Source organism: Amblyraja radiata, chromosome 6 (assembly GCF_010909765.2).
Source record: "Amblyraja radiata isolate CabotCenter1 chromosome 6, sAmbRad1.1.pri, whole genome shotgun sequence".
Taxonomy (NCBI): domain Eukaryota; kingdom Metazoa; phylum Chordata; class Chondrichthyes; order Rajiformes; family Rajidae; genus Amblyraja; species Amblyraja radiata.
The window spans coordinates 39,170,906-39,186,243 of NC_045961.1; the positions used below are offsets into that span (position 1 = coordinate 39,170,906).

General features: G+C 45.4%; 1 protein-coding gene across 2 annotated transcripts in view; it reads right to left on the bottom strand.

Annotated features, from left to right (window-relative positions):
- chst10 (carbohydrate sulfotransferase 10) overlaps positions 1 to 15,338 on the bottom strand; it is a 54,641-nt gene that overhangs the window by 11,143 nt on the left and 28,160 nt on the right. For both annotated transcript variants that reach the window (XM_033022569.1, XM_033022568.1), the window contains exon 4: positions 2,287 to 2,521. In XM_033022569.1, coding sequence (XP_032878460.1) covers positions 2,287 to 2,521 — 235 coding nt within the window. The remainder of the gene's footprint in view (positions 1 to 2,286; positions 2,522 to 15,338) is intronic.

The following is a 15,338-nucleotide window of genomic DNA, read 5'->3' on the forward strand; positions in this document are numbered from 1 at the left end:
GAGAAGCAACCTTCCACCATCACCCTCTGCTTTCTTCCATGGAACCAATTTGCTATCCATTCAACTATCTCTCTTTGGATCCCATGCGACCTCACCTTCCAGAGCAGTTTACCACACGGAACCTTGTTGAATGCTTTACTGAAGTCCATGTACACAACATCTACAGCTCTGCCCTCATCAACCTTTTTGGACACGCCATAAAATCAATCAGATTTGTGAGACACGATCTTCCATGTACAAAACCATGATGATTATCCATGTTTACTCTTTCCCATCCAAATGCCTGTATAATCTATCCCTCAGAATACTCTCCAGTAATTTATCAATTACAGATGTTAAACTCACCGGCCTATAGTTCCCAGCATTTCCCCTGCAGCCCTTCTTGAAAAGAGGCACAACATTTGCCACTCTCCAGTCTTCCGGCACCTCTCCTGTATTTAAGGACGACTCGTAAATCTCAACCAGGACTCCCACAATTTCCTTTCCAGTTTCCCGCAATGTCCTCGGATATATCTGATCAGTCCCTGGAGATTTGTCTACCTTCAAACACGAGAGTACCTTCAGTACTTCTTCGAAAGTAACCCTGACTGCTCTCAAGCCACTTCCAGTGACTGCTCCAATTTCTTACGTCCTACTGTCTTTCTCCTCAGTAAATACAGAGGAGCAATACTCATTTAGGACCTTGCCCATGTCCTGTGGCTCCACACTGAGGTGACCTCTTTGATTCCTGAGAGGTCCCACTCTCTCTCTAGTTACCATTTTCCCCCTTATGTATTTATAAAATCTTTTGGGATTGTCCTTAATGCTGCCCACCAGAGCTATCTCCTAGTCCCTTTTTGACCTTCTGATTTCCTTTTTTAGTTTACTCCTTAGTTCCTGAAACTCCTCCAGGGAAGCCAAAGTATTAAGAATAAGGGATAAGCCATTTAGAACGGAGATGAGGAAACACTTTTTCACACACAGAGTTGTGAGTCTGTGGAATTCTATGCCTCAAAGGGCAGTGGAGGCCGGTTCTCTGGATACTTTCAAGAGAGAGCTATATAGGGCTCTTAAAGATAGCGGAGTCAAGGGATATGGGGAGAAGGCAGGAACGGGGTACTGATTGGGGATGATCAGCCATGATCACATTGAATGGCGGTGCTGGCTCGAAGGGACGAATGGCCTACTCCTGCACCTATTGTCTATTATCTAACACTAATCTATCTCCTACTAATTTAACCACCTACATTTTCATCCCAATCATTTATAAATGTCAGAAACAACAGAGATCTTGTAGAACATCACTGGTCAGAGACCTCCAGTCAGAAAAACATCTCTCCACCATTACCCCTTTTCCTCTAAAAAAGTCAATTTTGCATCCAACTTACTACTTCATATGCATACGGTGTGAGTGAAACTTCTGGACCAGTCTACCATGAAGGACCTTGTCAAATGTTGATACCATCTACCCTGGTCAAGATAACAGTTGCCTTCCTAGACAATTAGAGTTGTGGCTGTAGCAGTGCTATTATTCAACGACAGCCTCATTTGAGAAACAAAGGCATCTCAAACATTGCTCTGCCAAGAGGTTATGCAGGAGGTTCTCTCAAGTATGACCTTCTTTGCGCTGTCCTCCTCCTACTGTTCTTCCTCGTTCTCAAGCCACAATGTCAATCTCACCAGACGACACGACTGCTGTCAATCTTAAAAAGACTGCCAACAGCATATTAAAAGCAGTTCTGACTGGTTAAGAAGGTTTCCTATAGAAATAGCACACTTTAAAACAAATTGCTCCAATGTTAATCAGCAATCTCACATTGGAAAACCAGCAATTATCGTGCAAGTAACACTGAAAGTTTGTATCTGTCAGTTAATACTACTGGGTAGGTTTATCACATGTCAAGCTACTGACTGGATCAGAAAGAGGTCTTGCACTATAACAAGTCAATATTTTCATTTGCAGTTTTAATATTTTTGACATGGTGTGGTTCATCACTCTCAATTTTGGATGCCTGGGTACCTGAGCAATTGGGGCATTCCATCTAATTTCTAGGCTAAAGTGTCAAATTGATACGAACAATTGAGCTGTGCCTCGTCATTACTTTTAGAATAAAGTCACTGTTTTTAAACTCTTAGGTCATCAGCAAAAAACATAATTAAAACATTGGAATGGCATTTAGCAGTAAGAATGAAATATTCTTTGAGGTGTTACAAACTAACAAAGGTGCTCTGGAAAATTATTGTTACCTTGCCGTTAACAAAACACTTGAATATATATTAGATATGTCATAAAAAATCCATAATTACCATTTAAAACAATGAGAACTTTCTTCCACTGTGTATTACCAACTTTTGGGGTTTGACAGAATAGGATTTTGTATTTATCGCACACAAATATACGGTCCAAGACAAACTTTGTTAGAGAAGTATGTGCTAGATTACTTAAAGAAGTATTTTTGCACACGTTCTCAAGAAGACTTTGGCGTTCATTGTGTACTGCGTCCCAGTGTGAATCCACTTCATTCCAAGGACTTTCAGTAGGCTGATAGGAAAAACAGAAATAGTGTTTTTGATAATGTACACCAGCAATTCTTCATTCATTGATTTCACAAATGTACTTTTTGTGAAGTGAGGGGCATAGAACACATGGTGGTTTCCATTGAATGAGGGAAAAATAAATCAAAGACCTGTACAACCACTGTAATGATCTTAATGGCTTGCAAAAGAGGATAAGGTCAGGTAAAAGAAGATTTTTAAGATGCAGAAGAAAGGAGAAACAGGGAAGTCTTAAGGGCCTGTCCCACTTGGCCGTCATTTGCACTTCATTTACGCGTCATATGTAAAATAGGTCGGCGCGTTGTGATGCGCGACGTCGCGCGCAAATCACGCATCAGCACAGCCGCCTGGTGCGCGTGATGTCATTCGAATACCCTGCCGCGCACCGAAGCATGGTTACGGACGTCGACGCACGGTGACGTAACCATGCGTCACCACGTGATACATGTGAGATGTCGGGACGCCAGCGTGCGATGCCAATGCGTCAGCGTCCGCACGCAATACGCCACGCAGGTGGCACGCGAGGATTTCGTTACACTGCGAAATCCTGGAGCGCCGCGCGATACTGCGCGCCACCGCATGCGATTCTACACCTCACCATGCGCAATGCGTGCATCACCCACGCGCACCCCACACGTCACGACGCGCTGACCTATTTTACATATGACGCGTAAATGAGGCGCAAATGATGGCCAAGTGGGACAGGCCCTTAACTCATCAGAAAGCAGCATGGAGTTTCACTTGTGCTGAAGGGGGCGTAATGGGAGAAAGGTGTGGAGGGAATGATTTATGGTTGAATAAAGGGTTGGGTCTAGTGCCGAGCTGCATATTTCCAGAAGAAAATAGCAACGTTAAAACAATATTGACTGGGAAGGAAAATATAATTTTTTTGACAATGTATACAACAATTATGCTACCTTAAAAGTCGTTCTTGTAATAGTACAATAGTTAGTTCCTGTAAAAGTCAAGTTTATTTTGTGTAACACCCCTTCCTTTAACTGAGAAACAGCCCAGATACTACAAACTAGCACCACAAGCAGCAGTAAAATCACAAAAATTACGATACACAGTTGCACAAACAAAGCTTATATAATTCACAAAGTGTAAATATTGGGATGATCCTTAACAACTTGGCATATATTTTGAGACGGAGGAAAACAATGAAATTAATCTTGCCGGAGCTACATATGGCCTGTAACTGGACTCCACGAGCTTTATGGCAGGGCCCAATCTTATTGGAGCCCTCAGCAACTGTGGTGGATCAGAAACTCTATTGATTTCAGGCCTGCAGATTAGGAGACAAAGGGGAAGCTATTTTTTTGAATACTTCACTATAGTTTAATGTTTTGAATTATCTCCGTGTTTTAATTAGCTTACTCGTTTATCATTCACTTGCATGTTAATAAATGTTAATATTTTTTGAGCTGACACATTTAAAATCTCTTAAAACACATGAAGCACTGAGAGAAGACAAAGCAACAGCTTCCGTGTCTGTCAAAGTCTCCTGAGGAGTATTTGAGGGCAGGGCCTCTGAGCCTCGCCATCTAAGGCCCACCTGTCAACTCCACAAGGACGTGCAAGAGCTCCTTACCGCATCATATCTGATAAGTGCTGGTAAGTGAAGATCATTAAATTATGGGACATGTCTAGCACGATTTGGACCAATGGCTTTTGCTCAAAGGTTCGTTGAAAACCTGCTTTAATTCACTGTCCAGCCTGCATTTCAAATCATTCCCAAAGGTAAATTGAAATACTTCAAGAGCAGAATCAGAAGCTTCCGACGCACAACAAAATTAAAGAACATAAACTTTATTTTAATAAATGCTGGAAAATGTGAACATTCGCCATTCACTAAATTTAAAATTTATATAATTTCATAAGAATGCCATTAAGACAGAGTCCAATGGGATAACTCCACTATCAGCTAAGCCAGTTAACCATAATGCTTGAATTTACGCATATAATTTAGTTAGAGGGTGGTGAATCTGTGGAATTCTTTGCCACGGAAGGCTGTGGAGGCCAAGTCAGCGGATATTTTTAAGGCAAAGATAGATGGAATCGTGATTAATACTGATGTCAGAGGTTATGGGTAGAAAGCAGGAGAATGGGGTTAGGATAGATAGATCAACCATGATTGAATGGCGGAGTAGACTTGATGGGCCAAATAGCCTAATTCTACAGCTATCACTCATGATAGTTGGTGTACTTAGCCCCTGCCATATATTTTTGATGAAAATACCCTGCTTATGTTGGGAGAAAGTGCCATACATTATTGTAAGTTGTTTTTTCATCACCTTAAAAATAATAATTTCTGAGTAAACAATGGTTAGTGCAGCTTTTCAGCTCCAATGACACAAATTCAATCCTGACCTTAGGTGCATTTGTGTGGAGCTTGTACATTCACCCTTTAACTGCACGGGTTTCCTCCAGGTTTCTACGCCCCCAAAAAATGCACAGGTTGATAGGTTAGTTGACTACAGTAAAACTGTTCCCACAAGAAAGCAAGAGAATCAGTGGGGATGAGAGATTGATGGAAATATCAGAAGAAGAAAGAAATGAGTGTTAGGATTAGTATCATACACTCTGTCTCTTACATTCTTCTTTTTACCATTCTTACACTCCTCTACTCAAGTATGATTGTGCCTATATAATAAGATTTCTACTGAACTGTATGCAAAAAAGGAATTTCACTATGACTCAGTACATGTGACAATAAAATTCCATTGAACTATTGAGATGGCACAGATGCAGTAGGCCAAAGGGCTTGCGCTTGTGTCTAATGACTGTATGACTTGAAAGCAATATTGTTAGCTGAGCAATTGACTGCTCGTTGTGAAAACAATATACACCCCAACCCACATCCAATTTATCTGCAGATATGGAATCGACAATAGGCACTTAATTAGTTAAAACATGACCATGTACTTACTGGAGTAAATAGAAGCCAAAATTGGCTGCTGCTCAGGCACAGAATGGCAGATGTTGAAAAGCCAGGAAGAATAGATTTTGATTAGAATGATTTGGATAGGTGAGGTTTTTGGAGTGGTGAACTGCAGGGTCACATTTATCTCAACAAAATATTGGCCAAGACTGCAAACTAGTTTCAGGTCAAAAATTAAAGGAGTTTATTTGGCAAATTTCAGATCCAAAAATTATATACTCAAATGGTGCAGCTCTTAATCTCCTGACATGACAAAATAGTTAACAGTTGTTGCTGCTACTGGAACAGTCCACAGGCCAGACAAGATAAATGGGAATAATAGCAACACTCTTTTTCTCATTCATGTCACTGATAATGCAAGTGTTTATCTTTTAATTCAAATAGTCCTGTACTGAGAAAACACAAGCATCCAAAAACAAACAGCTTCCTGAACTCGCCAGGTCAAGTGGCACCTGTGGAAGGAAATGAATAGTCGATGTTTTAGATCGAGACCCTCTAGACAGAAACATTGGAGGGGAGATAGCCAGTATAGAGGTGTGAAGGGATGGGGCAAGAGCTGACTTGACTTGACTCGACTTGGATAGGTCATTGGCAGCTGGACAAACTCAGTGGGTCAGGCAGCATATGTGGAGGGAAATGAACAGCCAACATTTTGGGTTGTGTAGATCTGCTCTACCTATATGTTCACCAATACTAACACACCTATGTTACACACCACTCGGATCTATAATCCAGTCCGGGTTTTACCATATAGTTGCCATTTATTACTAACGCTTCCAGACACTAGATGCCAGTCGAGGCGCAGTTACAGTGGTGTCAACATGCAGTGTAACTTTATTATGTGCCAATAATCCTGTTAGATCGTTGCTTGGAGTATGTGTTAATAGCTCTACAGTTGAGACCTTTCATCTAGACTGAAAGAATAGAGGGAAAATATCCAGTATAAATGATGGAGGTGTGAGTGGGGCAAGAGCTAGTGAGTAGATACAGATGTGGAGGAGTTAGTAGGCAGATAACTGTCAAGTGGGGTGTGGAAGAGTGGAGGTAGTGACAAAGGGTCAGGGCTCGAAATCAACAGTTGCCCGGTTGCCAATGGCCACCTAAAGTCCCGCTGGGCAACCTAAAAGCCGTGTCATTTTGCCCGGCTTGATACTGCAGATACTGGTTTATGCCGAAGATATAACAAAAAACTGGTGTAACTCAGCGGGTCAGGCAGCATCATTGGAGAAAAGGAATAAGTGAAGCCCCCTACCACCTTCTGAAGCGCCTGCACCGCTCGGCCCGCACCTTCCTGTTGGCTGGCGGAGGCGGTGGCGCCACCCCCCTTATCCTGGGACCCCTCTTCTCCACCCTGCACTGATCCCCATTCCCGCCCCTATTCAGTCCTCACTGACATCCTCTGTGCTCCACTCCCCATCTACCCCCCCATCTATTCACCCTATCCACCTCGCATTGATTCTCCTGCCACCCCCCATCCATCCTATTCATCCATCCTAAAGCTTTTCCCTTTGAGAATAGGGAAGATTCAAACAAGAGGACATGACTTCAGAATTAAGGGACAGAAGTTTAGGGGTAACATGAGGGGGAACTTCTTTACTCAGAGAGTGGTAGCGGTGTGGAATGAGCTTCCAGTGGAAGTGGTGGCGGCAGGTTCGTTGGTATCATTTAAAAATAAATTGGATAGGCATATGGATGAGAAGGGAATGGAGGGTTATGGTATGAGTGCAGGCAGGTGGGACTAAGGGGAAAAAGTTGTTCGGCACAGACTTGTAGGGCCGAGATGGCCTGTTTCCGTGCTGTAATTGTTATATGGTTATCATGTACTGCAGTCCCCCAATTCATCCTGTACTTACCCCCCTTCCCATCCATCCTGTACTGCTCTCCCCATTCATCCAGTACCGACCCCCCCCCATTCATCCTGCACTGATCTCCCGATCCATCTTGTACTGACCCCCCTCCATTTATCCAGCACTGATCCCCCCCATCCATTCTGTGGTGATCTCTCCATTTATCCTGTACTGAGCCCCCCATTCATCCTGCACAGACCCCCCAATCCACACTGTACTGCCCCCCATTCATTCTGTACTGATCTCCCCCATTCATCCTGCACTGAACCACCCATTCATCCTGCACTGATCCCCCCCATTCATCCTGTACTGAGCCGCCCATTCATCCTGCACCGATCGCCCCATCCATCCTGTACTGATCCCCCCCCATCCATCCCGCACTGATCCCCCCATTCAACCCCCAACCGCACTCTCCCCTCACAATTTTACCTACTTCAACCAACATATAATAATTCCCCTGCCTCAATCCATCCACCGATTGCCTTCTCAACCCGCCCCCCCCCCCCCCGACCATAATACACCGGAAATGTCTTCAGAGCGAACATTGACTGTTTGATACCGGAATGCAATCAAATGTGTTTAATTCCCAATGTTATTATTTGTTTTAATCCATAACGATGGATTAATTAAATTGTCAACACGTGAAACATTAAACGTGAAACAGTGTTCGATTGTCACTGCTAGTTGACACGGTATTACAGAATTCATTTTTACGGCAAATCAATGCTCTTAATATGGTGTATCAATACTGTAGTTATTTATTGAGCAACATTCACAACAATACATAGAAACATAGAAAATAGGTGCAGGAGTAGGCCATTCGGCCCTTCGAGCCTGCACCGCCATTCAATATGATCATGGCTGATCATCCAACTCAGTATCCTGTACCTGCCTTCTCTCCATACCCCTGATCCCTTTAGCCACATCTAACTCCCTCTTAAATATAGCCAATGAACTGGCCTCAACTACCTTCTGTGGCAGAGAATTCCAGAGATTCACCACTCTCTGTGTGAAAAATGTTTTCCTCATCTCGGTCCTAAAAGATTTCCCCCTTATCCTTAAACTGTGACCCCTTGTTCTGGACTTCCCCAACATTGGGAACCATCTTCCTGCATCTAGCCTGTCCAACCCCTTAAGAATTTTGTAAGTTTCTATAAGATCGCCCCTCAATCTTCTAAATTCTAGCGAGTACAAACCGAGTCAATCCAGTCTTTCTTCATATGAAAGTCCTGACATCCCAGGAATCAGTCTGGTGAACCTTCTCTGTACTCCCGCTATGGCAAGAATGTTTTTCCTCAGATTAGGAGACCAAAACTGTACGCAATACTCCAGGTGTGGTCTCACTAAGACCCTGTACAACTGCAGTAGAACGTTGGATTTATCCAGGTTTTACTTCTACATACTCATCACAAATTGTGAGATATCAGGAGATATTTCAGTTGAAATTTTAACGTTAATTCTGAAGTGGGAATGATGGAAACAGCGTTTAGCAATAATTTAAAAAAATCTGGTGCGTACAAACTGGGTATCTTCATTGCTATCCACAACACATACATCCAATCTGAATGTCCGGTAATGTGGCGTTTTGACACCTTTAAACATATTGCCAAAAGAACATTTGCTGCAGTTATGTCCTTTGGCTGTCTCTTGTCAGTTAGTGTAATGTTTAACCTGTCAGATGGGTATAGTCAATTTTAACAGCTATTATCCTTTAGAAATTTCCTTGCAACCTGTATATTTTGTTTGGATAAATTATGTAGGAAGCGAGAGTGTTTATGTACCAATAGCAATAACGACCCATGCTATGGCCATGTCATGATAATTTTTGGTCCTTCACAAAAAACATGCTTGCATCAATCCGTAGTGTGCATGGTTAAGCATATATGTTACCATGGTTCAGGATTTATTGACTTAGGTTGATCATATGCTGAATAATCCAACCACATTTTTGTTTGGAAGTGGAAAGAAATAATAGAAATTGCATTCATTGCAACGTGTAAAAAGAATTGAGATACTGTATTATAATTTTGCTGCGTGTCATTGTGGTATATATCATGTCTTGATTGGTGAGTATGTTTAGTTTGTGACTCTATTTGAAGCAGAAATAATATGTGAATGCTTCATTGAGCATAATATATAACTGGTAACTACTCACTTCGTCCGAGCACATTATTGCACGCGTCATGCAAGCAGTCTTAAATGACCACCTAGACTGTCATTTGGCAACCTAAAAAGCTGCCTGCGTTGCCCGGCTGGCAACAGGGAAAAAAAGTTAAGTGAGAGCCCTGTGGCAAATGATAAGTAGAGTGCAAAAGGCTGCTGAATCTGATAGGAAGGTGAAGAGTGGAACTGAATGAGGGGTGGTGGCAGATGGGACAGGGAGGGGTGAGCAGTGGAAGAGGGGGGGGGGGGGTATACAAATACAAATTGCCTTTATTGTCATTCAAACAGACAGAGGTTTGAACGAAATTTCTTTCCCTGCAGTCATAACAATAAAATAAACATAACACACAATTAGCACAGTTTCAAACAAACATCCATCACAGTGAATCTCCAAACACCACCATCCGGAAGTGGCGGCGCTGGTGAACGACTGCGGCTCGCCTGCAGTCCGTTTGTCTTTACTTTTTTGTGTTGTTTTTTTTCGTTTTGTCTAGTTAAGTTTTTGGTTTTTAGGTTGTGTTTATGTGGGGGGGTGGGGGGTTGAAACGGGGCTTGCTGTCTCTCCCTTCGGGGGAATGTGACTTTTTTGTCGTATCCCCCTTCTCTGCCTCCGTCTGCACTGAGACCTAAATGGCGGAGCTGGCGACCTCGAGACTCCGGAGGCAGCCAGTCAGGACTCACCCTGGGCTCGCTCCCGTGAGGGCGGCCCAGCTCGGGGCTGGAACGGCGCTCCCGTGAGGGGCTGTGACGCTCCCGTGAGGGCGGCCTGGCGAGGGGCTGAGACTCTCCCGGGGGGACTGTGGCGCTCCCGTCGGAGCGGCCCAGCCCGAGGTGGAATGGTGCTCCCGTCGGAGCGGCCCAGCTCGAGGGAGGAACGGCACTCCCGTCGGAGCGGCCCAGCTCGAGGGAGGAACGGCACTCCCGTCGGAGCGGCCCAGCTCGAGGGAGGAACGGCACTCCCGTCGGAGCGGCCCAGCTCGAGGGAGGAACGGCACTCACGTGAGGGCGATCCGGCTCGGGGCTGGAACGGTGCTCGGGTGGCTGGGACGGCGTTCTGGCGGCTATGACCCGAGTCCTGGGTTCAGCCGCGGGCCAGTGGCTGCGACCACTGGACTGGAGGGCGGCAGCTTCGACCACTCCGGGCCGCGGTGTTTGAGCCGGCCCGTTTGCGGGGTTCGGTGAGCCGCGGGACTGTTTGTGCCATCGCCCGGTGGGGAATCACCTCAGCACAGAGGGAGAAGAGGAGGGAAGAGACTGCAGCCCTAAGATTTTTGCCTCCACCACAGTGAGGAGGTGCTTGGAGGATACACTGTGGTGGATGTTAATTGTGTTTAGTGTTGTTTATTATTGTATGATTGTATGTATGACTGCAGGCACGAAATTTCGTTCAGACCGTAAGGTCTGAATGACAATAAAGGAATTCAATTCAATTCAATTCCAACCTCCTCACTGTGATGGAAGGCAAAAGTCTTATCTCTTCCCTGTTCTTTGGTCTTCTCCCGTGTCGAGGTGATCGGGGCTCCTGGCGGGCGTTGGTAAGTCCCGCGGCCAATTAAGTCGCACCGGGCAATGTAAGGCCCTGCGACGGGTCAATTCAAACCCCGCAATTCAGGGCGGGCGAAGTTGCCGTTGTGGGAGCTCTTGGAAATCGGTCTCCAGGAACCTGCGAGCTCCCAATTTTACCGTAGACAGGGCCTGCGGCTGAGGCCTCCGAAGTTCCTCAGTCGGGTCGCCGCCGCCGCGCCACCTCAGCCTCCGAGTCAGCCAGCTCCGCGATGGTAAGGCCTCCGAGGTTCCGCAGTCGGGTCGCCGCCGCTGCGCCACCTCAGCCTCCGACCCTCCGACACCCGCACTACAGCCGTCGCCGCCACCAACCAGAAACGTCACTTATTCCTTTTCTCCAGAGATGCTGCCTGATGCTGAGTTACACCGAGTCAGCCAGCTCCATAATGGTAGGTGAGTCCGCAGGCTCCGCGACTGGAGCCCTCGGGTCGATTCCGATTGGAGGCCGCCAGCTCCACGATGTTAGGTCCCAGCAAAAACGGAGACACGACAAGGAAATGGTCGCCTCTCCGTTCCCACTGTGAGGGAAGGCAACAAAGTCCCGACGGCAGCCCAATGTTACAGGCCCTCTCGCCGGATGATGGAACTCCGGCGTCGGGAGACACTCTCAGCGGCTTGGAGTGTCTGGAACGGCCGCTTCCTCCCCGGAGACTGCGGCTACCGAAGTCCCCGAAGTCCACAGGCCGCGTTGGTCGGAGCTCCAACAATGGCGATCTCGGCGAAACATCCCAAGCTCCCCAGCGCCGCCTGCAGCTGGACGCTCCTCGACCACAGCTCCGCGATGTAGGAGTCAGTGGTCTCAGCACTCCGAAGCTTACCACACGGTGACCCGGGTAAGGAATCGCCCGCTCCGTGATGGTGCTTCAGCGCTGTACCGCCGCCAAAGCTGAGGTTCTGGCCGGTCCCAGCAGGAAACGCCGCTCCAGTCCCATTGGTAGGTCGCGAGGAAGGGGCGAAGATGCGGCTCGGTGGAAAGCCGCATCTCCGACCAGGTAGGGACTGAGAAATACAGTTTCCCCCCTTTCCCCCCCCCCCACATAAAAAGACTAGAGGAAGTGTCTCGATTCAAAATGTCAGTTCCCTCCATAGATACTCTGACCAGCTGTGTTCGTCCAGCAGTTGTTTTTTTATGCTCCATTTTTCAGCTTCTGAAGCCTTTTGCATTTCTAGAATCACACAGATATCAGATTTCCTTCTCTGAAGGACAGTGCTAACATTTCACAATTAGTGTTACTGAAATGTTATCTTCCGTACTTAATTACTCAAATTTGAATTCCCTCATCATGAAGGTGGGATTTTATTTCCCATTTTATTATCAATAGTTAAGATCTCTGGTTGCTTGCTCAGAACCTAACTACAGTTCTGCCATACAAATAGGTAAAGCTCTTTATTGGAAGACAAAGTGCTGGAGCAACTCAGTGATTAGGCAGCAGATTACCTATCCATGTTGTCCAAGGATGCTGTATGACCTGCTGAGTTACTCCAGCATTTTGCGTTTTTCCCTTGTAATCCAGCATCTGCAGTTCCTGGTTTCTACATTTAGATTGAAAGAGACCCAAAACGTCGCTTGTTCCTTCCCTCAAATAATTCTGCATGACCTGCTGAATTCCTCCAACATTTGTATTTTGCTCAAGATTTCAGCATCTGCAGTTACTTATGTCTATTTTAAAACAACTTATTACATTGACTTAAAGTGATTAAAGGACAGTAGTGATATTTATACTGGTAAATATCAAGCCTATATCCTACGATTACAATTGAAAATATTAATGGGCTAGTGATTTAACTATCATTAAACCATTATAGTACATGAATTTTAAAAAGGAATATCTAATACTTCCAACATTATAGAATTGTCCAGCGCAGTATAAATTATGTTGAATATTGACGGCACTAGGCCTTTACTCGTTGAAGTTTAGAAGGATAATAATAATACATTTTATTTAATGGGCGCCTTTCAGACATCTCAAGGACACCTTACATAGATAATCGGAATAAAAACATATAATCGGAATAAAAGAAGTAATAAAGACATCACAGAGACACAAATTAAAAACATAATTCAATCCAAAAACAGAAAATCAAAAACACAATGTGAAGAGAGAGCAGCGGCAGCCAAAGCGCGCCAGCGTCCACGCTCTCTTCACGGCAGCCATCTTGGACACAGACTTACAGGATTACAATTAGACAAAAAAATCATCCCCCCACAGTGGATAGCACTGTGGGGGAAGGCACAATGTCCAAGTCCCAACCCCAAGTTCACCCCAGTCAGGCCTATTGAGGCCACCGCAATTGCCTCTACGGAGGCCCGATGTCCCTGGCCGTTCTCACCGGGTGGTCTTGCCCCGGCGTCGGGAGAGTCCTCTCGGCGGCTGGGCCACCTGGAACGGCCGCTTCCTGGTTGGAGACCGCGGCTGCCGAAGCCGACAAGGCCGCACCGGTTTGGAGCTCCCAGGCTCCCGATGATAAAGTCGGCGCCGCCTCTCCGCACTGCCGCCTCTCCGCACTGCTGCCTCTCCGCTCCGCAGACCCGCAGCCCGGAGATATTGCTCTCGGCGGTCCAGCTCACCAGAGCTCCAGCGCGTCACTCCAGCGCGGCGACCCAGGCAAGGCATCGCCCGCTCCACTCCACTCCATGATAGCGCTCCAGCGCTGTGCCACCACCGAGGCCGAGGTGCTGGGCGGTCCCCGCCAGGAAACGGCGCTCCAAGCCCGCTGGTAGGCCACGAGGACGGGTCGACGGGCAGCCCGGAGAAAAGGCTGTCACACCGACCAGGTAGGGACCTAGAAATAAAGTTAACACCTACCCCCCACATTAAAAAGTCCATATCCCCTACAAACAAAAAACAGGACTCACTAAAAACTATAAAAAAAACAAATTAAAACGGACGGCTGCTGGCTAGCAGCCGTTCACCAAGATGGCTCCTCCCCTCGATGGGGACGGGGGGGCCCTAATTGAAACTCACTGAACAGTGAAAGGCCTGGATAGTGAATGTGGAGAGGATGTTTCCAATAGTGGAAGAATCTAGGACCAGAGGCAATAGCCTCAGAATAAAAGGGCGTACCGTTAGAAAGGAGATGGGGAGAAATTTATTTAGTCATCTGTGGAATTCACTGCCACAAATGGCTGTGGAGGCCAAGTCAATGGATATTTTTAAGGCGGAGATTGACATATTCTTGATTAGTATGGGCGTCAGGGGTTAAGGGGAGAAGGCAGGACAATGGGGTTGAGGGGGAAAGACAGATCAGCGATGATTGATTGGCGTAGATTTGATGGGCCAAATGGCCTAATTCTGCATGTGTAATTTATGAACTATAGATAGCAATATTTGGTTACGGTATAAAGCAAGGTGATATTAAACCAATGAACAAATAAAAAGTAATTCCTCACCACTGTCATATCAAATATCAATAGCATGATTCTTAAGCACAGCTACTGAGTAATAATTTAAATGTTAATATAAGCCTACCTGAATAAACACATAAATACAATTTTGTAAATTTCATTCTACAAAAGGGTATTAGACCCAAATCTTTGTTATTTGTTTTATTTATTCATTTCTCAGAATAGGAGTGTCTCAGAGACTGCCCTTGACCCCCGAGAAGATGGTGCTGAGCCAATACTGGAAATTTGCAATTCTTCTAGTGAAGGTGCATTCACAATACAGGGTAGGAGTTCAACAATGTTGGCTTAGTAATAATGAACAAATGGCACTGTGTTTCCAAATCAGGATAGTATTCCACCTGGAGGGGAACCAGATATCGGGTTTCCGTGCATCTGCCATCCTTATTCTTAATGGTGATTCAGGCTGTGGGTTGGGCAGGTCTAGTCAAAATAAACTAGACAAGTAAATGCATTTTGTAGATGGTACACACTGCACCACAGTATGGCAATGGCATAGGGAATGAGAACGATGAGAACAGCTTGAATTGATTAGTACATTTTAGAGAATGGAAGTGTGCAAATTGGATACAAAAAATGCCTGTGTTTAAAGAAGAGAGGAATGAAGTGATGTTTGGCATTAGAGTGGACCATATATATGTAAATCAAGGGAAAAGATTTGCAGGCAAATCTGAAAGCAGATATGTAAATCTTGAAATAAAAACAATGCTGGAAATACTTGGCAGGTCAAACAGCATTTGTGGAAAAATAATTATAATGACATTTTGGATTGATGATGAACACGTTACAAATCTTGCCTACCCTGCTGAGTATTTCTTGTACTTTCTGCTTTTATTTCTGAAAGCAAAAATGTGCACCATTTTGGTGCTAACGTGACATGCTGGAG